Genomic DNA, 24,216 nt, shown 5'->3' with positions numbered 1-24,216 from the left:
TCAGGCTTCAAACATAAAGATATAAAACTGTAATTTTTTGTGAAGAATCAACAACAAGTGGGACACAATCATGAAGTGGAACGAAATTTATTGGATATTTCAAACTTTGTTAACAAGTAAAAAACTGAAAAATTGGGCGTACAAAATTATTCAGCCCCTTTACTTTCAGTGCAGCAAACTCTCTCCAGAAGTTCAGTGAGGATCTCTGAATGATCCAATGTTGACCTAAATGACTAATGATGATAAATAGAATCCACCAAGGAACACACCAGGCAGGTCCGAGATACTGTTGTGAAGAAGTTTAAAGCCGGATTTGGATACAAAAAAATTTCCCAAGCTTTAAACATCCCAAGGAGCACTGTGCAAGCGATAATATTGAAATGGAAGGAGTATCAGACCACTTCAAATCTATGAAGACCTGGCCGTCCCTCTAAACTTTCAGCTCATACAAAGAGAACACTGATCAGAGATGCAGCCAAGAGGCCCATGATCACTCTGGATGAACTGCAGAGATCTACAGCTGAGGTGGGAGACTCTGTCCATAGGACAACAATCAGTCGTATACTGCACAAATCTGGCCTTTATCGAAGAGTGGCAAGAAGAAAGCCATTTCTTAAAGATATCCATAAAAAGTGTCATTTAAAGTTTGCCACAAGCCACCTGGGAGACACACCAAACATGTGGAAGAAGGTGCTCTGGTCAGATGAAACCAAAATCAAACTTTTTGGCAACAATGCAAAACGTTATGTTTGGCGTAAAAGCAACACAGCTCATCACCCTGAACACACCATCCCCACTGTCAAACATGGTGGTGGCAGCATCATGGTTTGGGCCTGCTTTTCTTCAGCAGGGACAGGGAAGATGGTTAAAATTGATGGGAAGATGGATGGAGCGATCTGGAAGAAAACCTGATGGAGTCTGCAAAAGACCTGAGACTGGGATGGAAATTAGTCTTCCAACAAGACAATAATCTAAAACATAAAGCAAAATCTACAATGGAATGGTTCACAAATAAACATATCCAGGTGTTAGAATGGCCAAGTCAAAGTCCAGACCTGAATCCAATCGAGAATCTGTGGAAAGAACTGAAAACTGCTGTTCACAAACGCTCTCCATCCAACCTCACTGAGCTCGAGCTGTTTTGCAAGGAGGAATGGGCAAAAATTTCAGTCTCTCGATGTGCAAAACTGATAGAGACATACCCCAAGCGACTTACAGCTGTAATCGCAGCAAAAGGTGGCGCTACAAAGTATTAACTTAAGGTGGCTGAATCATTTTGCACGCTCAATTTTTCAGTTTTTTATTTGTTAAAAAAGTCTGAAATATCCAATAAATTTCGTTCCACTTCATGATTGTGTCCCACTTGTTGTTGATTCTTCACAAAAAATTACAGTTTTATATCTTTATGTTTGAAGCCTGAAATGTGGCAAAAGGTCAAAAAGTTCAAGGGGGCCAAATACTTTCGCAAGGCACTGTATATATTAGATGATGTATTACTGCTCATTATAGAATATAGACATTGGGCATTTGGAGAACTTGCTGAATACTCAGCGAGGATTAAGTAACTCCGTAACTAGACTTGTGTCTAATAATCCAAATACATAAGTAGTCCTATGCCAGAATTGTGCAATGTGTGCTTGTTAGCACTGATTTATGTCACAATATTAATCTGGGTATTCTAGCCCTTTGCATTGTTAGTGTGCCTGAGTCATAATGTGCAGCAAATTAGCTTTGATCCTTCCTGCTTTAAGCAATATATTTATAATATTTTATATTAGCCTTTTTTCTTACAAATGCATGTGCTGTAGCTCCTTGTATATATTTTCTTTTTAACGGAAAGAGCTCCTTGCATATTTAGAATTATACTTGTACTTTTTTTAATTAGTCCATCAGTTAAAGCAAATTCCCAGATTTGTTTAGTTTTGGACAGAGTAGAACCTTACACAGGTGTTCATGCTGTCCGTGTCTTCATTGGAGAGATTTTTCCTCACTTCTTGTTTTTTCTGAATCCCATAACCTAGACAGGAAGTGCAGGGAAATATCTTCAATGGTGATTCAAAAAGCAATAAAATCCTGACAGGGGTTCTACTCCTTTCTTACTGTGCTTTATGCTGTCTGTGTTCCCCTACGTTTTATTCTATGAATAGATAGGATGTGGGAGAGGGGCACAGAAATAAAGAAGTATCTAATCCTTCTCCTCTCTATTCAAAACCCCCAGGAAAGAGAAGATCTGTTCTTTCGTGCTCTCTGTCTGTGCCACACTGTACAGGTGAAGGACGAAGACAACATAGATGGTGAGAGAAAATCCAGTCAGTCTGGGAAATCCAGTGTGTACATTTCCTCCTCACCTGATGAAGTTGCTCTTGTAGAAGGTATACAGAGGTAAGTATCTGAAACTTAGGCCAATTGTGTCAATGCATCATTGGTGAATATTTTTTATGTTATTTCCCAGTTATCCTGAATGCTTTTCATGGTAAAACGGTGGTGTAGGCCTTATATACATGGGCATATAGCTTCATCAGAAGTGGCATAGCTTGTTGACCGGTAGCATCATAATTGTGAGCACCATGTACCTCTATATTGGATCAAAATGTCAAGCACAAAAAGTGCAGGTCAACCAAAAAAAAAAAAAACAGAGAACAGCAACTTTTAATATACATGAGCAAATGGTTATGTCTGGGAAGGATTACCCTTAAAAATCACAAAGTCCTTTTTTCATGATGTGATGATTTACTAAAGCGTGAAGTGGTCGTAGATCACATTTACTAAAGTAGATAATGAGTTTGAGTGAACCCATAAACCCTTACCACACTTTAGTAAATCAGGCTGCATGTCTCAGGCCCCTTATCTTCTGGTATGTGTTATTATACTATGCAAATAGCTTAATACAGGTTGAATCTTACATTTTTATAGAAGCTCAAAATTACAATGTTTATGGTTTAGTCAATTTTGCTAATTTCATTTACTTGCATGTTAAACTTTGACCTAAAGTAGAACTCTGGGCTAAACTTTTTTTTCATTTTGGAAAAAGTAAGAGAGGGTTATAACCCCTATCAATGTATTTCTTGCCATCTGTGTTGCATTGCGGAAATTTCGCTTCACTTCCTGTGCCATATTAAAACCAGGAAGTGAGAGGCAATCCTTACAAATTAGGAGAATCCCCTGGGACCCCCCAGGTCACCAGAACTAGTGTCCCCATTGGAAGATTTTCTCTCTATTACTTTTGCTTTCACTTTCAATGAGAACTGTAAACAGGACAAATGGAGCGGGTGACTCTCCCTAATGGGGGCACAGACAGCAATAAAAAGCTTGAATGGTGTTTATTTCCATCTCTACTCTATCCAAAACTAAAAAAAAGGTTTGCCTTTTTAGTTGTACTTTTTAAATTCATTCCAATTACATTTTTTTTTTTTTTTTTGCCCTAAAAGTCTAAATACAATATAAAGTGTAACCCTGACACCTGCTATTCATTTTATTTGCCGCCTTAAAGCTTACCTTTGTGTTAGCAGCATCTCTTTTCACCTTTTCTAGTCTGCCATGAGCGGCAACCTAATTTATTATTCAGCAACATGCAATTCCTCTCCTTCCACAGCAAGCTTACAGAATACCTAATAAGTATACTTTTGAAGTTGTCCACCTTTTTCTGCCTTCCTTACTTAGTGCATGTAAATTCTCCATAACTTTGTCCCATCCTGACACATTCAGGGCCATTGTCGATGGGCTTTGACTACTTCTGAAGTGCACAAAAGCTCTTCGACTTTGACCCTTGTATCCTACCCCCAAGAGAACAAAAACTGTCTTTACTGCCATGATGTCTGAAGGTGCGATGCTTGAAACCAGGGATTCTGCATGTGCAAAGTTCTCTTGATCACCCGTGTGGTGGAAAGAGAAGTAATGCAAACTTTTCACAATGCAGTATAGACTGACTGACACAGGGATCAACCTTCATGCACTTTCTGTCTATTGGGCATAAAGTCTATTTGAAACTAAAATATTAATGTACGAGATTTATATTTATTACATAAATGTAACCGTTCTAAATCTCTAAATCATGATACATATCTGCCTGCTGATTGTGACTGTGTGACCTTCCTTTTCTTTTTCAGACTTGGTTATACATTTGTGAGACTAAAGGACAATCATATGGAGATTTGTAACAGAGAAAATGAAATTGAAAGGTACGTTTGAGTCAGCAGATTAGCTACAATGTTCTATTATTGGTGGCTTATTACTTACAGTGATAAAGAAAATAAAAAAGGCTAATGAAAATACATAGATAAGGCTGTAAGTGGACATCTAATTTTACAGTTCTTTAGCTCTGTACCACTGATCCATGTGGGCTTTATAGCTTGTGTTCAGCGAGAGCCATGAATATTGCTCTAAATGGCAGACTCATTCCGAAATAGAAACTCATGAATCTAGGTTAAGCTGCTGAAGCATTTACCAGGGAGACATTAATATGTTATCATGCTAGATAACTGGCCACTGACCTGAGTGAACTACACTTCTTTTGTACTTGTGCTTATATTTATACTATAGTGGCTCCAGTAATGGATTAAATACCGTCAAAAGGCCCCTGAGTGAGAGAAATGTTTGCAACCACCCCCCTCCACCACAATTAAGTATCTGCCTAAGTAAAGATAGATTGATAGATCGATTGATTGATGCAATTGGGAAGCAGCCTTTAAAGAACCTCAACTCTTTATTGGTTGTTAACTTGCAACTGGGGTAGTATGGTTTCCGTTTACTTACAATCCAAATGCCCTTGATAGGAAATAAGAGAACCATTCTGCATATCGTAAAGTAGGTTAGGAAGTAGGTAAATTTGAGTGCTTGCTGCCTAACAAAACTTTGATGTTACAAACTAAAATCTAGGTTAAGGCATCATGAAGAATGCTGCCTACTTCTCATCTGCCCTAAATGCAAACAACACTGAGGGGGTGGGTGGTTCTAGCACCTGCTCAACCTGAATGTAATATAAATAGGCCCCTAAGTCCCAAAGGCCCCTTGTGCAGTTTGACAGTTTGTACAAATGGTGTCCACGCCTGGGTGCTTCAGCAGCTCGTACTGCTATATTGTAGTAATGGGCTTACTACAAGGACCCCCTCAGAATCTAAATTTCTGAGTTGTGTGCTTTTCTTTTTCTATAGTTCCTCCCAAAATCCAAGTGTACTTCTGCTGTAAAAGATGAATGGGAATTGAATGTGGCCCACAGAGAGATGGTGGTGGGAGTCTGTTATTCAAATTGGGCAATTTAAGTCTGTTTCAAGGTATAGGCAGTGGGTTTTGCTGCAACCTATACAATTTTGTGAGCTGGAGGCACACAGTTGTACTCGGTTTTAAGACTTGTATCATAATGTCATGAGAAATGTTATTTATGTAATTATTCTTGTTCTATATTTATGTGTATAAATAAAGACATACATATGTACAGTATATGCTAATACAATTATTAGTGTGCCCTTGACACTTAAAAAATACCACTAATAACAATGGTAATATGGATATAGTTTTTACTAATTTGCTGATGCTATAGAGTTAATATTTGTGTGTCTATGTTTAGATGTCAATTCTTATTTTTCTTTTAAATCTTGTGTCTTTGGATCCTCAGATTTGAATTGCTACAAGTTTTAACATTTGATTCTGTGAGGAGGCGTATGAGCGTCATAGTGAAATCAAACACAGGTAGACCATGCCTACATTGCTTGGTTCATCATTGTCTATTCCGCTGTTTGTGTTGCAAATACCAGGTCTATTTAATCACTATATCAGTTCAGAATGTAACAAAACATGTTTCATGACTGTGAGAACTTGAATTTCAGATGGGTTATGTGCCCTTAGGCTGAAAGGTGTGGAGGAGTTTATATGACATCACCGTGAAATGTAGGGTCGTAGAATGTGTTAGTCATGTAGTGCACAATTAAATCCATACATGTTGCTTGTATACCTCTAAGGATACAGCCAGCACTCCCTAGTGGGAATAAGAAACTTACAAGACCAGGGTAGCCATGCGAACCACTGAATGACCATAATTGCAGACTTGAAAATGAAATCCTGTTCTGCCTACATTAAGCAAGGACTAGATTTTGTTTATACTTTATACATACAAAGTGTTTCTTGAATTTTGCAAATGGATTTGCTTTATGTGATTTAATATAGTTATGTAAAAACTCTTTTGCCACAATTAGTAATTAAAACCTGCTAACGGTGAAATATATTATAGCTAGCAGTACAGAAAGTAACCAGTGAGGAAATATATTGTGTAATTCTAAAAGGCAAGTTAGACTTTGCACAAAAAGTATTGCAAAATTTTGTGTCTTAGTGATGTGTTCATGACATCAAAATGAGAGGCTAGCCTGGGACCAACTTCCTATGATTTGCATAAGTCATTTGTATTCATACGTTTTGTGATGTAAGTGAATGAAATGGGTTTTACTACAGAATCAGCAATAAATCAAAAACTTTATTTATGGTTCTGGGGATTATCTCTTGTAGATCCCCCCCCCCCCCCCATCTCTTATTCTAATCCCCTATTTAGAGCTGCTAGGCACTTAGAGCTGTTCAGTAGTTTTTGATCTGGTGCAGCTCCACACTCACTAATCCAAGGATACTTTGATTTTGAAAGTCATTGTGATGAAGAAGAAAAACTGTGAAGTTTCTGTTGCCCTGAAACGATAGTTGTATGTCTCAGTATGCCTTGTTCTTAGTATTACTATAGCTTTTTTTTTTTTTTTTTTACGAAGAGGTAACTTCTTATGGAAAAATTTCCTGCTACCTCATAATATTCATGATCATACATCAAAAAGTGAATGTGGCATTTACAGCTAAAATAAAGCAACCAAACTGTAAGCAGCACTTGCAAGAGGGTCAGTGTAAGCAGACATACAGTATATACTTGTGAACTGTGGGACCCTGCGCTTATGGATTTTGAATAAAGTGATTGGTGCTAAAAATAAATATTTTGATCAAGCTGCTAGCTGCAAAAAAGTGCAAGTGCTCTTTAGAATGTGAAAAATGTGAATGCAGCGCTGCTTAATAATATAAATAAATAAATACATACAAGTGATAAAATCATACAAGTGGTAAAATCTACTACCGATCATATACTCATATTATTAAGAAATTGAATAAAATTAAATATGATTAAATCAATGTGTTAAATAAAGTCCATAGGTTAATCCTTCCGTAGTGGTGTGTCCTTCCCCAATATATATAAAGTGCTTTAGTGCTCGATCTGTGCTTTGCATGGGGTTTCCCCCTTCAGGTGTCTACTTACCACTAAGTAGATATAAGCAGGCATGAACAATTAGACTTTATATTCAGCGTCTCCACTTTAGCAGGAAAGGACTGTTGCTGGAAGATCAAGATAAATTCCCCATTTCCTCAGAAAAAAGAAACTGTTCATAGTGAAGTTCATTTAAACATCACATTTATTGGGTGTACAAGGGGAATTTATACTCACAAACATCACAAAATGACATGCAAAGAATATAGCAGGACGGCTCAGTGGTGTGCTGCTCCCGCAGCATACAATCCTCCGGCCGGAGATCACGTGGTACTCGCTCTGAGCTCACTGAGCTACAGATGAAGCTGTGTGTCACAGCGAAACGCGTCTAGCGATAGGTAGAGCGAGTACCACGTGATCTCCGGCCGGAGGATTGTATGCTGCGGGAGCAGCACACCACTGAGCCGTCCTGCTATATTCTTTGCATGTCATTTTGTGATGTTTGTGAGTATAAATCCCCCTTGTACACCCAATAAATGTGATGTTTAAACGAACTTCACTATGAACAGTTTCTTTTTTCTGAGGAAATGGGGAATTTATCTTGATCTTCCAGCAACAGTCCTTTCCTGCTAAAGTGGAGACGCTGAATATAAAGTCTAATTGTTCATGCCTGCTTATATCTACTTAGTGGTAAGTAAACACCTGAAGGGGGAAACCCCATGCAAAGCACAGATCGAGCACTAAAGCACTTTATATATATTGGGGAAGGACACACCACTACGGAAGGATTAACCTATGGACTTTATTTAACACATTGATTTAATTATATTTAATTTTATTCAATTTCTTAATAATATGAGTATATGATCGGTAGTAGATTTTACCACTTGTATGATTTTATCACTTGTATGTATTTATTTATTTATATTATTAAGCAGCGCTGCATTCACATTTTTCACATACAGTATATACTAATCACGGATATCAGTTATAGTTTCTGTGAATTCTTTGAAAGTCATAGTGGAGAGAACCGCACCTGGTAGAGAATGACTGCATCCACTACTGCGAGTCCACACAGACTTCTATACAAAATGCTAAATCATTTTCCATTTAATAAAAACAGCAGAAGTCAAGTGCTCCAAAAAGATATATAGGTCAGAGAGGAACAGGGAATCAACCCAAAAAAAAAAAAACATTGTCCGTGAGTACAGTAAATACATTGGTTGGAAGGACACAGCTCAATATATTGAACCTTTTTGAAGGATTTACACTGTGCACACTTTACACCAGCAAGCAGAAAATTCTGACCTTGCAGCTAGTGACTATATACCAGCATCATAAAGGTTGGCCAGTGCGGTGTGACAGTGGAATACGTTTCCTGTAAAGTTTTGCATGCCAGTGAGGAGTGTTCATGATTTATGGTATGAGTAGCAGAAAATGCACATAAATGCTAAATCAAAAGGGAATTTCTAGAGCAGTGATTATATAAGTGTTTGTTAAAGAAAATTAATAGATTTAGCCTTAGATATGACTTTTACTGTTACATGCTTGTTCAAGGGAAGTAAATACTAAAGCCAGAGATAGCCATGTACCTAGCATTGTCCTATGGCACTCAGAAATGGCAGCCTCCAAGTTGTCATTACAGATTTCCTTTAATCATTGCAGCCAACCAGGTTTTAGTTTAGTGTGATCGGATTAGGGAATTCTGTTGCTCCTTTTTTGCAATTGATTATGAACATAATAAATACCTTTATTAAATTGGACCTATTTTAACTGTCTTACTTGGATGGATAAATAGTCCTAAAAGTGCAGAAACAATTTTTACATTTTCTGAACAAAAAGTTATTCCAGTTCTCCCTTCAGTGCTGATGACCTATGACCAACACTAAAGTTCACATAGCACACATATCAGCATTTTCTCTAGGAACCGCATGTATCTTATCCCTGCTACTCTTTATCCACTTTTTAAGAACACATTTGTGTATTGGTCCATTTAAAATAGATCTGATGATTTGTAGTATCGTTTTTTAATAGCCTGTTAAGCTATTTGTGTGTGTGTGTGTGTGTGTGTGTGTGTGTGTATATATATATATATATATATATATATATATATATATATATATATATATATATATATATATATATATATTTTTTTATATATATTCTATTTACTCAACTTCACAATGTTATATTTGGCTATTTACTAAGGAGCCAGTGATTGTTTCTGCAGGTGACATCATCCTGTTTTGTAAAGGAGCAGACTCTTCCATATTTCCCAGAGTCAGGGAAGGGAAGGTTGACCAAATACGAGCCAGAGTTGAACGCAATGCTGTGGTAATACATAATACTGCACCTAACCAAGTGATTCTGTATGACTGTTCTTAGTTACCTACAATCTAACTTTACTCCAAAACAGTTTTTTTATGGAAAGATTCAAAAAAAATAAATTGTTGTCTGTGACCAGCTTAGAGAGATGTTTCCTTTTTTTCTGTCCCTTTGACAGCAGAACAAGAAATCCGTGAAGTGGTTGTCACTAGGACAGAAATACTTATAGGAGAAGTTTTAACGCTTACCTATTTTACTGAAGAAGGATTGTTTTGTTGCAGTCTGTGTCCCTACTGTTCAGATTTCCCATTACTTCCTGGCCTGACAGAAAACAAATCTTTCAGGTGTGGACACAGACAAAAAATAAAAATAGAAGTTCTATCCTAGCCCTATACTGTCTTAAAATATAAACATAGTGGTATCTGGAATGCTTGATCTATAAACTGATATTCAAGTGACTGTCAATCCAGAGAATATCCGTTTGCTTTTGGGGGACCAAGAAGGACTTTTTTCCCCCCCCCACTAAAGCAAGTTGGACCATGTTTTTTTTTGCCTTCCTCTGGATGAACTTTGGGCATAGGGTTCTGTCGATAGAGGTTTTCTATTTATTTATTCTATGTATTTATTTTTTCTATTGTTGAACTAGATAGACTTGTGTCTTTTTTCAACTTGAATAACTCTGTAAGGCTTCTTTCACACGGCCGCTCAGTTTATTTCATCCGCTGCGGCACTTTTTTTTTTTTTTACGGACACGGATGACACTTGTCATCCGGTCCGTATGTCCGCATATCATCCCATCCGTTTGCGGATGATATACGGACATAATGTATGTCTATGTGATTGCGGATGTCAGCGGATGACACCGCTGACATCCAATTTTGCGTCCTTTCCGCTTTTTAAACGGAAGAAAAATAGGGTTCTGTTCCATTCCAAAAAACGGAACAGAACTGAAGGGACACAAATCGGATGTCAGCGGATGGTCATCCGCTGACATCCGCAATCCCATTGACATGCATTATGTCTGTATATCACCCGCAAACGGATGGGGTGATATACGGACATACGGAACGCCCGTGTGAAAGAGGCCTAACTCTGTTAGTGGAGGGACAAGGGTGGGCCTAAAGGGCGACTGTTTACAAGTAAAATCCACATGTTATTACATTCATCAAACACAACACTGGGGTTGATTTACTAAAACTAGAGAGTGCAAAATCGGGTGCAGAAACCAATTAGCTTCCAGGTTTTTTTGTCAACGTTTAATTGAACAAACTAAAGTTAGAAGCTGATTGGCTAGCATGCACACCTGCCAAAGGTTTTGCACTCTCTGGTTTTAGTAAATCAACCTCACTGTTTTCTATGCTCCCCAACAGTTATAGTTTCATTTTTATGAAGGCCTCAACTTCTTTGACTTCAGAACCAAACCCTACCTACCTGCCATTCATCTGCTCAGTGAGAATACCTTCAATGACTCCACTATCATTGGATGATGGGGTTGTAGGTGGGTAATAAAAAGTGAAAAAAAAGTCTAGTAAAACAAACACCAGAGGGATTGCACAGAACAGGCTTTTTTTGCTAGCTATGGTACTGGCAAACACCTTTCAGCACTCACCTATGAGCAGGACTTTTAGCATTTGAAATGGATAACATGATTGTTTTAAAATGGTTCTGGCAGTTCTTGGAAAAAGAAAAAAAAATGGTGCCTGCAAAAAAACAGTAATAATTACCTGTTACCAACCTTTGTTCTCTACTGCTGAGAAAGAATCTTCTGCATTCGTATGCACTTCTGGATATTTCACATGCCTGGTCCCCTGCTGAGCATTGTGATGCCACCTGCTGACCCCTACATCAGTAAAAGGGTCTGGTGGAAGGGTCAACATTGTGCAGCTTGGACTAGACGCATCTGATATTCCCAAAGATATAGATGCAGAAAATTCTTTGGGCAGTGGGGGCTCTTTCAGGACTCATGTCACCCAACTTTTTTTTCCTGCATTTGACATACGAAATCTCAAAGGAGCTCTATGGTCACAGTATACAATATCATTTTACAACATCAGCGCCATAATAGCAATACAAACAATAGTTATTATTGAAAATTTAATAGAAGCTTACTTGAAAAATATCTTTCATGTTGGAGTGCTGCCTGTCTGCTGGCCATCTCTTTCCACAACTTGGATTACCTGCATGCTTGGCAGCTTCTCCTCTGCTGTTAACTTTTCTCTGTCTGTGGTCTACATATCCCATGGTACCTTGCTGCCTGCAAGCTGCAACTCCTGTACTGGCTCTGCTTCTTAAATCTCCTCTTCTCACCACCTTTGTAGTTCAGAACGCAGGCTCTGTGAATTTTGTGACACAGCAGTGCCTACTCACAGGACACAGTAAATGCATGTCACAGAATTCAAGGAAAAAAATGCTTGGTATCTTCACAAAGTAAGTTTACAAACTTAAACATTGTTCAGATTAAGAGGAGTAGGCTAAAAAATAATTGCAATATGATATGGAAATAAATGTCATTTTTGATATTTTGGCCATGGATACACTATAATTGAGCAGTACACATGGGAATTTAGAGGTTGCATTTGACCTGCTTTGCATTGTGCTGCATTTCTTTTGACACAGCAAGTCACATTAAGGCAAAGCAGGTCAAATGCAGCCATTTCTTGTCAAATGCAGCCATTTCTTGTCAAATGCTGCATTTGCCATATAAACGCATGCATTAGCTTTTGAATAGCAAACATAACATTTCATAAGAATGTTCATCATCATTAGCCCCAAGAGAGTGAAGATTGTCAAGCAGGCAGCAGGATAGCATTTTTTTTGCAGGCACATCTTTACCTATTTCAATTTGATATAAGACAGAGTCACTTCACAAACTGAGTTTAGGTTATGTATGAATTTCAGTAGTAATACACATAGCCGAATAAAGCTGGGGAAAGTGCCACAAAGTTTCCTAAAGTGTAGGTCCTGAAAAGTCTTTTCTACCCCCCTTAAGGCCCATACACATGAAAAGAAAATAGTACAAAAAATACCGCTTTCAAACTGATTGTACAATAATCTGATTGTTAGTAAACAGCTTTCATCCGAAATTATCCAAAGGGAAGAACTCGAACATTTTTCTCATACGATACCAGATCGCACAATTTTTATTTCATTAGTACAGTTTCAGTCCGAAAATACAATACAAATACAATACAGTACATTACATCACTTCCGAATTTTTATTTTGTTGTAGAAGAATTTTCATACTTTAGTAACCTATTCATTTTCGATTTGGAGCCTAGCATGCAAAATAAAAAAAAAGATGATACTTTGTCCGATAATCTCATTGTGTGTACCAGACTTATTCTATGCAACCACAACTGGGTTGGCTGGATAATGGATATATTGTATATGCACTCATTTACAAATCGTTTGGCAGATAAAACATCCAGTGTATGCATCGCATAGTAGCACATCATGTGAAACGTACCTAAAAACTAAGCCCTCCAGCGATGCAATGCAATCGCTGGAGGCAGCGCCCATCCATCTTCATCCGGTCTTCCTTCCGGGTCTGCCAACTCCAGCTGTGTGATAGGCCGGAGCTGCAATGATGTCACTCCTGCACATGTGTGGGGAAGCTGTCATTCATGGCCAGAGTTGTATAAAGTACTCGAAACCCATACTTGAGTAAAAGTACAAGTGCTCGATCAAAAAGTGACTTGAGTAGAAGTGGAAGTGCTCGATCAAAAAGTGACTTGAGTAGAAGTGGAAGTGCTCGATCAAAAAGTGACTTGAGTAGAAGTACTAAAGTATTCAACATTTTTTGTACTTAAGTATTGCAAGTAGTTTTTTTAAAAAATTTGCTACTCAAGTACTGAAAGTAAAAGTACCAGTAGTTTTGAAAAAAAATTGCTACTCAAGTACTGAAAGTAAAAGTACAAGTACTGTGTTATGTAGTTATTAAAGAAAGAAGTCAAAAGTTTGAACATCATATTGTTTTTTATTATTTCAAATGCAGCTTTTATTTATACATACAGTAGCATTTATTTTGGTATGCGCTGATAATACACATATTTTGAGCTTCTTGAAACCTTCCATCTACTGTTCTGGCAGTGGTAATTTTTATAATTGTAACGAGTAACTATGCAGCACACAAAAAAAATATCGGAGTAGAAGTATTGAAATCATTGAAAAAATGTAGTGAAGTAAAAGTGGAAGTAGGAGAAAAAAATTCTACTCCAGGAAAGTACAGATACCGCCTTTCGGTACTTAAGTACAGTAGTGAAGTAGTTCTACTTAGTTACTATACATCTCTGTTCATGGCACAGGTATCTGAAGGTAAAGCACATGTGGCTGTTCCTTCAGAGTGCGTGCGCCGATGACGTCATTGGCTGCATATAATGTCAATATCTACTCGGTGTACGTTTAGGAGATGTTTACAGTACCTACAGGTAAACCTTATTATAGGCTTACCCATAGGTACAAATTATGCACAGGAGTTTACTTCCTCTTTAATACACCTAATAAATTGTGTTTTATGAATGTATATAAGAGAAAAATAAAAACCTCTGTTGATTCAGTGTCCAAAAAGGATTAAAACCTGAATGAATGTATGTTTTATTGAATGAGTTTACAAGACTGAAGCGGGATGTGGTACGGATGTTTTACTATGGAGAGCAGACAGAAAATTCATAGCATTTTACAAATGACATTTCTTTATTACAGGAAGGTCTGAGGACTTTGTGCGTTGCCTATAAGAGGTTTACACAAGAGGAATATGAAGATGTGGATAAGCTTCTAAAGCGAGCACAGCTGTCCCTACAAGACAGAGACAAGAAGTTGGCAGAAGCATATGAACAGATTGAGCAGAACCTCATCCTACTGGGGGCCACAGCGGTAGAAGACAGGTTTAGTCTGGTGTTAATCATGCTCTTTGTAAATAACCGCAAATAGAACACAGGCTCCTATTCACTTCCTGAGAGCGAAGAAGAAAATGTATATCGCAGAACTTAGAGATGTGAATAGGAGATGTTTAAAGCTGTATCAGAAGATTATACTATGTATTTTCTAATATCACTGTTGTTCATATACAACAGATTGAAAAAATAAAACATCAACGAGAACTAAACACCATTTCGCTAATGCTTTGTTTGTAGAGAATAGGTTTTTGGGCTTCTGGAGAAGAAAAATAGTAAATACCTGCAATTAGGATACATAAATAAAACCGTGCACTCCGTTCTGAGGTAACATACTGCCTCAACTGATGTGCCAATAAAATGTTTTCTTATAGAGAATTTAAACTGTAAGGCCTTGTGCACACTAGGCTTAGAAAACGCTGCTTTTACAAGCATTTGTTTTTTTTTTTGATTTTTTTTGTTCTCGCCCCGTAAAAGCACCTCTTTGTTAGCCTATGTGCCCATGCACACGCGTTTAGGAGTGTTTCAGCATTGATGCATTTCAATGGCCAAAATAAAATAATATTCTGGCCAATGGTATCAGTCAATGCTCAAACACTTGGACAGGTGCAATATGTGGCTTTAGGTGCCTTTTTTAAACAGTTTGTCTCCTGCTAGGAGTTCTGGCGTTCAGAGGAGAAAAGCAAACACCCAGTCTGCATGAAGCCTTAGGGCTCCTGTACACAGGATTCTGACTCAGAAGCAGGTCATGCACCATATACTATTAGGTGGCCCTGACTTGTTTGTGAGATCCTTTCATTAGCCTTCAAGCTACTTCTGAGTTGTTTTGAGCCACTTTGAGTTGCTTTTATATTCACATTGACTTTTGTATAGAAAAAAAAAAGCAGCTGAGATGCCAACAAATGCCTGTAAATGTAAGCCCTAATCTTTATCATTATTATCATACAGGATTTATATAGTGCCAGTAGTTTGTGCAGCGCTTTAAAACCTTAGGGCAGACAGTACAGTTACAATACAGGAGGAATCAGAGGGCCCTGCTCATTAGAGCTTACAATCTAGAAGGGATCATTCAATAAGCTTTGAGTAGATGATTAGAAAGCCTGGTTTAGGACTAGTGTACACAGGTTCTGAAGCATGATAAATGTGGAATGCGTAGTTAGAGATCTGCTATGGATCTTGTGAATCTGTGTACACTACTGTTTTTGCCATGCATTGTGTTGCCTTGTTTTAATTCCTCCACACAAGTCTGTGCTTCTGCATTGTGTCCTCAACTGACCTCAAAGTGATGTCAGACTGATCTTAAATGCAGATCTGAAACTTGTGTACAGGAACCCGTATGCACTTATCCCCACCTCCAGAACGCAGCTTAGAAGAGATGTCAATCTGAATGTCATCTGGCATTCCTATTCTGTTTCTCTGCCTGTCAAATTTATATGTTAACTTAAAGTTGAACACCAGCCAAACAATTTTTTTAGTTTGAGTAGACTTATAAAAAGTTAATCCTTCAATCATGATTTTATATACCCTCTTAAGGGAAATTTCAGTTTACTGCCACTGTGACAGCAGGACAAAAAAAACTGAGAGGAGTGGTTGTTATTGGACACATAGGGTATTACTGACCTGACAGAGGTTCTAACCCTTCCCTATTTTACTGGAAAAATTGTTTGGTAGTCTCTATGCCCATTGGAGAAATTTGGCATAACTTTCTGTCCTGAAATGTTAGGGTAAATCTCCCCAATGTGGACTACAAATGAAGCCTGGCAAAAGATCTGTCCCGTTCCTATTGTGTCAAAACAAAAAAGTGGTGGTAGGAATGCCTGATCGATAGCTTGAGGCCTAAGAGGTGAGTGGACTTGCATGAGCCTAAAGTGTATTTCCACATTTGCAGTTGTAGAATATTATACCATGTTAGCCATTGATAATGTAGAACGTTTGGAATTCAAGGGATACCCTTTATTAGTTAACTTAAAAAAAGATGCAAACTTTCATCAGATATCATACCTCTATGTATAAAGCCTTATGAAGTGCTTTTAGTTATCCCTAAATCTTGCATCCTTAATAACTTGAGTTAGCCAGTAAAGATTATCATTTAAACTCCAAGCTTTCTGCACATATGCATCCAAATTTGAGAAACCCTCACTATATGTTTTTTGTGTTCCCATTCACACAGCATACCTTAACATAGTTTAAAAAACATCTCTTGAGATGGTCATGGATCGATTCCCCCATCAACACAGCCAGGGGTGAATCCCTCTCATGCAGCCATTGTGGTCCCCCTGGTGGGAGGAGGGGGGGGGGTGAGGCTTAGCCATCTGCACCAGGAGAAGACAGTGATTATTGCTAGCAGCTATAACAGTCAGTAGCGATAATCACATGTAAAATCCAGCTGGCTGGTTGTACTCAAGTTGATTGATCGCTCAACTTGGGTACATTCAGCCTGCCCATTCATGGTTTGAATCTGGCCCAGCAGGAACCGGCCGTTTATGGCCGGCTTTACTTTTTCAGTCATTTCATTGGAGCAGGTTTGTGTATGTAGCACTACTCCCAAGGGAGCTGCTGGTTACGGGTTCCCCTGAGTTACCATTAGCAACAATAGAACAGTCTAACATTTTCCCAAGTGTTTTACCTCAGACAAGAATCAGTCCAGTATCTTTGATTTTTACATTTTATTTGGAACTTGGATAGGAGAAGGGATGAGTGGGATACTCCAACTGAATATAACTGTGCACAATAGACAGGGACGACTTGAATAAATGCTGGTTAATGCTGAATGACGCTGAGTAACGCTGAAATTGAGCTAGTCACGGCTAGGCCGCAGCTTCACTTTGACCTTGGCTGTGAAAGGTTTTGCTTAAAGCGGAGTTCCAGCCCTAAAATCATGCCTGCCGATATTATGGCATCTGCTTCCTTATCCTTTCCTGAGCCCGAATTGGATATTCCCAGCATTTTTATTTTTTTACTTACCTTTTTAGAGAGGATAATATACTCACCTTACCATCCACTTCCTCCTTCCGCGGCCCGCGCCATCACTTCCTGTCCCGCAATGCGTCCTGGGAGCTCTTACTCGTGGCTCCCAGGATGCAATGCGCGGTGACGAAGGCGGCCGTCCGCTCCTCTCATCGCATGATTTCCAAACAGGAAATGTTGCGATGTTAGGCGGACAGTACTCCACAGTACATAGTACTGGGCATGCGCGAGATTTCGCGCTGGATTCACCGGCCTCCGCCCACTACAACCAGGAAGCAGGGCAGGCATTTCCCCACAATGGACTCGGCGATCCAGGACAAAGATGACGGCGCTCACAAGAATTTTTATAAAGTAAGATTTCATGCTTGCAAACATATTATTACAATGTATGAAACAGGATTAGCGGATGTATAGAGGTCTTAGGGTCACTGTTTGGGGGATATTAAAAAAAAAAAAAAAAAACGATTCTGTGGCTGGAACTCCGATTTAAGCTTCCTGAGGTAAACTCTATCCTGAGGCAAGCTGTACTCTGAGGTAAACTGTACTGCTGAACAACTTGAGGGCCCTTCCTGACGCCCTCTTTATCCCTAACTTCAGGGTTTAACTACTTGGCACCCCCTTTACTGTAACACTCTGAGTGAGCTGGCTCCTTGATCCTCTGACTTCTCTGGAGTGGTCCCCTCTCTCAGGCAGACCCCTAGGCAGATCCCTTAGTACTCACAATACTGTTTTTCCTAAAGTCTTCTGCCCAACAGGTCCACTGGTCAGCACACTGGATCCTCTGCAGCCCAGCTCCACTCCTGGTCCCTAGGCCAACCACCTGGACCACCTTCCTCACTCTGCAGGAGGAGAGACAGCCCTCCACCTCCTCCTGGGACATTGCTCCAGCCAAAAGACACCCTGTCACATCCCCCCTCTGGATTTATTCCCGATCCCAGGATGCATTGCATCAATGCCCGCCCACTGGGACAGTCATAAACCCTGGTGTGCTATTGGTTAGGTTTCCTCCACTGTCCAACATGCTCCCTTATGGATACAGTGGGGAGACTCCCTAAGACCCAATAAATCACACCTGAGACCATGTGACAGGCCAAACTGACAAATCAGGCTCTCCTGATAAGCAGAAAGAGCCACTCTATGCATTTGCCTAGCACCTACCTAGGAGGGTGCTACATCTATTGGACACTATGAGCAATCTTCTGTTTTCTTGAATAGAGGACAATGTGAAGATAAGGGGCAGACAGTGACCATTTTTTTTAAAGTGCATTAACATACCATGCAGAACCTACTCCTTCAAATCTATAACTGTTTTGTTAGAACAGGCAAATCTAGCTTACAACTGATAATGAAATTGGCAAGCACAGTACAGATAGGGTTAATAATGGTAAATGTAACTTCCCAAAGCACCTCCTTAGCTTTACATAGAAGAGAAAGCTAAGTAAGATTCTTTAGTGTGCAAAAAAGACTTAAAATATAGGTAGCGTTTATTTTTTTTAAGTTATGCTATGTGAATGGGAACATGTAACAATATAAAGTATGCGTTATCCCAATTTGGCTGCAAACATGGAAATACACTTTAAAGTGGTCCTTTCAGAGGTTCTAACCCTTCATGACTCTGATAAAAAATAAATAAAAAAAAGTTTGACTGGAGTTGGACTTTAAAAACACTTGAATAAGGACATTTCCAACACAATGACAATATCAAGGTGAGGAGCTTGGCAGAAGATCTTCATGCGAGTATAACTTTATAAAACAGTTGGAACACACCAGGTTCTCTCTCCACCCAAAACTGTAAAGATATACTGTACAATGCATATTAGTGCAGATGTGTGGGTGCAACATTAAAGTATCCACAATAGTAAATAATCATCCATAACTGGATTAATAATAGATATACTAGGAAACATGGCTGGAAGATTACTTCCAGATAATTCTATACATTTGGAGCAATTGCCAGTGTTAGATTATAATATAAGCATAGTGCAATAGTAGAATTGGTGAATGATTCGAAAATCATTTTTTTTTTGTCTTTTTGTCCCAGACTGCAGGAAAAAGCAGCAGATACCATTGAATCTTTACAGAAAGCTGGCATTAAAGTGTGGGTTCTCACTGGAGACAAAATGGAGACTGCTGCTGCCACTTGTTATGCCTGCAAACTGTTCAGGAGAAACACACAGCTGCTGGAGCTCACAACAAAGAAGATTGAGGAACAAAGTTTACATGATGTACTGTTTGAGTTAAGCAAAACGGTCCTGAGGCACAGCGAGAGCTTACCGAGAGACAATTTCTCAGGGTATGTGAAAGACTCAAGTTTGGTAAAATAGCAATCTACCAGAAACTTTGCTTGAGAGCAGAGTTTTTAGACTGTGAAGAGTGCTATACCTATGAGGGTTTTTATTAAAGTGGTGGTAAAGTCATGTATGCAATTTTTACCTACCGGTAAGCTTACCATAAAGCTTACCTGTAGGTAAAATAAATATCTCCTAAATGTGCACCATTTAGGAGATATTCCACAGAGCAGCAGCCGGTGACATCACCGACGCATGCGCTCTGAAGGAACGGCATACCGTGCTGTTCCTTCAAAGGTCTGTGCTGTAAACCATGGGTGTCCAACCTTTTGGCTTCTCTGGGCCACATTTAGTGTAGAGAAATTTTCTCGGGCCGCATATAAAATCTATAATATAGTTAAGGTATATAATTAATAAAATGCCGCTGCGCCCTTCTTGCGCGGCTGCACCCCCCGCACTAATTTAACACAACTAGAGGATGATCAAATTAAATGGAATCAGTATACAGAGGTTTACTTCTCCTGAGAGAGAATAAAGGAACACTCTAACCACCATGACCACTTCAGTGATTTAAAGGGGTCATGGTGGTAGGAGTCAGAAACACTGAACATGCTCACATCCCCCCCCCCCTTCCCCTCTGAGGCAGCCTCTGCCTACGTTAGTTGGAAGCCGCTGTGGCCATGCCCCCGGCCCAAGTTCCTTCCTCCCCAGCAAAAAAAAAATTGTCAGGGGGCAGTGGACCGCATTGCCTGGGGTTCCGGGCCGCATGTGGCCCCCGGGCCGCAGGTTGGACATGCCTGCTGTAAACAGTGACTCCCATGCGCATCGGGTGAAGATGGACGCCCTGTCAGCCGTGACAGCACTCCGTAGGAGTGCTTCGTTCTGCATACTAGCACATTATGGCATTGTCTTGCGGGGGGGGGGGGGAAAGGTACCGCTTTAAGCCTTGTAAACTATGGAGCCCAGGTTTGTTAACAGGAGTATGTAAGCACAGAACCCCCAAATCTGGCCCATTAAAGTATATGTTTTACCAAAACTTTTCTTTAGAGGTTTTCAATAGAGCAGGAAAGGTTCAGTTTATTGTTTTCTGTCTTTGTCCCATTGGGAAGATTTCCCTTAACATTCTGTGCTAGAGATCCAATAGGAAGTTAGAGGAAGTCTACCTGAAGTAAAGGAAAAGCCCCTTCGTAGACAGTGGTCTCCAAGGAGTGTCCCCATTGCAAGATTTACCCTTGCCTCTTGTTCTGATGACAGATGTAAAATTTGGTATTCCCCATCACTTTCTGTCTCAGCAACAATGATCACCAGAACAAAGGGTGAATCTACCTTGTGGGGACAATGTTCGCAGAAAAAATCTGACCGCTTCTAACTCTTCCCTACTCAAAAATAACAACGCACAACAAATTCTATTTTCCTAAACATACTAATAAATGTATTTGGAAACATCTTTCTATTGTACATTGTATCAGTTGTACTATAAATCACTAATGGCTGCATTCCTGTAACTACAGCCTAACCACTGAAAATATAACATATCACTGGTATGTACAGTCCTAGGCCAGCATAGTTACACCATTATCTGAAGCTTGCCATATGGTACAAAGTGAAATCTTTACATTTACCAATATCTATGTACAGTAAGTTCTTTCCTGACTGGTTTTAAATTGAATAGCTTGATTTTATTAGGCCCTTGCAGTACATTGCTGTTGTACAGTCCCAAATGAGTTTGTAAAGAGATTGTACAGTTAAGCCCCAGACACACAGGCTGAATGCCTGAATGCCAGCTGACATTCAGCCCATATGTATGGCACCCTGTCCATCAGAAGCCAGCAGCCAACTGCCTCCCGACCAGCGCTCTTAGCCAATGACTGAGAACGTTGACTGGAGTGTTCTGCCAGGGGGGGGGGGTTCCCCGGCGGTCCCCCTGTCCAAACACAACAGCTCAGCAGGGAGATTGCTGTACTAATGTCGGATCGTTGGTACAGCGGCTCCAACCTGAGAAAATATAGTGTGTACCAGTCCTGAACTGATAGTAGAGTGTACCAAGCTTTAGATTGTACAATGCTACTCTCATTTTTAGCTGATGATGTATGATTTAGGTGAGACCCATGAGTCATGTAAGAAGAGCTTAAGAGACCTCATGGAAGCATTTGAGAACAATTTCTTTACTGGAGATCACGTCACGCTGACAGATATTATCAGCTGTATATGTACAGTGGGTACGGAAAGTATTCAGACCCCCTTAAATTTTTCACTCTTTGTTATATTGCAGCCATTTGCTAAAATCATTTAAGTTCATTCTTCTTCCTCATGAATGTACACATAGCACCCCATACTGACAGAAAAACACAGAATTGTTGACATTGTTGCAGATTTATTAAAAAAGAAAAACTGAAATATCACATGTTCCTAAGTATTCAGACCCTTTGCTGTGACACTCATATATTTAACTCAGGTGCTTTCCATTTCTTCTGATCATCCTTGAGATGGTTCTACACCTTCATTTGAGTCCAGCTGTGTTTGATTATACTGATTGGACTTGATTAGGAAAGCCACACACCTGTCTATATAAGACCTTCCAGATCACAATGCATGTCAGAGCAAATGAGAATCATGAGGTCAAAGGAACTGCCTGAAGAACTCAGAGACAGAATTGTGGCAAGGCACAGATCTGGCCAAGGTTACAAAAAGATTTCTGCTGCACTTAAGGTTCCTAAGAGCACAGTGGCCTCCATAATCCTCAAATGGAAGACGTTTGGGACGACCAGAGCCCTTCCTAGAGCTGGCCGTCCGGCCAAACTGAGCTATCGGGGGAGAAGAGCCTTGGTGAGAGAGGTAAAGAAGAACCCAAAGATCACTGTGGCTGAGCTCCAGAGATGCAGTCAGGAGATGGGAGAAAGTTGTAGAAAGTCAACCATCACTGCAGCCCTCCACCAGTCGGGGCTTTATGGCCGAGTGGCCCGACGGAAGCCTTCCTAGAGCTGGCCGTCCGGCCAAACTGAGCTATCGGGGGAGAAGAGCCTTGGTGAGAGAGGTAAAGAAGAACCCAAAGATCACTGTGGCTGAGCTCCAGAGATGCAGTCAGGAGATGGGAGAAAGTTGTAGAAAGTCAACCATCACTGCAGCCCTCCACCAGTCGGGGCTTTATGGCCGAGTGGCCCGACGGAAGCCTCTCCTCAGTGTAAGACACATGAAAGCCCGCATGGAGTTTGCTAAAAAAACACCTGAAGGACTCCAAGATGGTGAGAAAAAAGATTCTCTGGTCTGATGAGACCAAAATAGAACTTTTTGGCCTTAATTCTAAGCGGTATGTGTGGAGAAAACCAGGCACTGCTCATCACCTGTCCAATACAGTCCCAACAGTGAAGCATGGTGGTGGCAGCATCATGCTGTGGGGGTGTTTTTCAGCTGCAGGGACAGGACGACTGGTTGCAATCGAGGGAAAGATGAATGCGGCCAAGTACAGGGATATCCTGGACGAAAACCTTCTCCAGAGTGCTCTGGACCTCAGACTGGGCCGAAGGTTTACCTTCCAACAAGACAATGACCCTAAGCACACAGCTAAAATAACGAAGGAGTGGCTTCACAACAACTCCGTGACTGTTCTTGAATGGCCCAGCCAGAGCCCTGACTTAAACCCAATTGAGCATCTCTGGAGAGACCTAAAAATGGCAGTCCAATAACGTTTACCATCCAACCTGACAGAACTGGAGAGGATCTGCAAGGAGGAATGGCAGAGGATCCCCAAATCCAGGTGTGAAAGACTTGTTGCATCTTTCCCAAAAAGACTCCTGGCTGTATTAGATCAAAAGGGGGCTTCTACTAAATACTGAGCAAAGGGTCTGAATACTTAGGACCATGTGATATATTTCAGTTTTTCTTTTTTAATAAATCTGCAACAATGTCAACAATTCTGTTTTTCTGTCAGTATGTGGTGCTATGTGTACATTCATGAGGAAGAAGAATGAACTTAAATGATTTTAGCAAATGGCTGCAATATAACAAAGAGTGAAAAATTTAAGGGGGTCTGAATACTTTCCGTACCCACTGTATAGAATGCAGGCTCTTTTGTGTTTAGGTCACGCAAGTCCAATAACACCTCTGATATATATATATATATATATATATATATATAATTTTTTTTTTTTCCTTACTGTAGGCGGGTCTATTATTACCTTTTTTTTACCCTGTAAAACACATTTTTACTGAAGGACAGTTAGTGCTGTGCCAGGAAGGTTTTTTCAAGTACGTTGATCAATTTGCTGTAGATGTAGATTATCGCTAACACATTGTCAGGAATGCAAATGCAGATATTATATTATGTAACATGTCTTAATCTGGTAGTATATACCAATCATGTACATTTACATTTGAGTATTGTTCCAATTCTTAACTGCGGAAGCCATGGTTTTCATACACTGCACTGATGGTGGCCAAGTGTATGATGGTCTGGAACAGCTGTATGCAGTTTTGGATCATTGGCTCTATAATATTAGTATACAGTGTTCATAGTATATCC

General features: G+C 39.7%; 1 protein-coding gene across 4 annotated transcripts in view; it reads left to right on the top strand.

Moving 5' to 3' along the window:
- ATP11A (ATPase phospholipid transporting 11A) overlaps positions 1-24,216 on the top strand; it is a 302,717-nt gene that overhangs the window by 209,748 nt on the left and 68,753 nt on the right. For all 4 annotated transcript variants that reach the window (XM_082245175.1, XM_082245178.1, XM_082245177.1 and 1 more), the window contains exons 14-19: positions 2,219-2,382; positions 4,107-4,178; positions 5,612-5,685; positions 9,456-9,559; positions 14,252-14,433; positions 19,451-19,702. In XM_082245175.1, coding sequence (XP_082101301.1) covers positions 2,219-2,382; positions 4,107-4,178; positions 5,612-5,685; positions 9,456-9,559; positions 14,252-14,433; positions 19,451-19,702 — 848 coding nt within the window. The remainder of the gene's footprint in view (positions 1-2,218; positions 2,383-4,106; positions 4,179-5,611; positions 5,686-9,455; positions 9,560-14,251; positions 14,434-19,450; positions 19,703-24,216) is intronic.

Source organism: Pelophylax lessonae (assembly GCF_965119305.1).
Source record: "Pelophylax lessonae genome assembly, chromosome: 2".
NCBI classification, from domain to species: Eukaryota; Metazoa; Chordata; class Amphibia; order Anura; family Ranidae; genus Pelophylax; species Pelophylax lessonae.
Note: the sequence above shows the minus strand (reverse complement) of the source record. Positions and strands in the feature narration are given on the sequence as shown.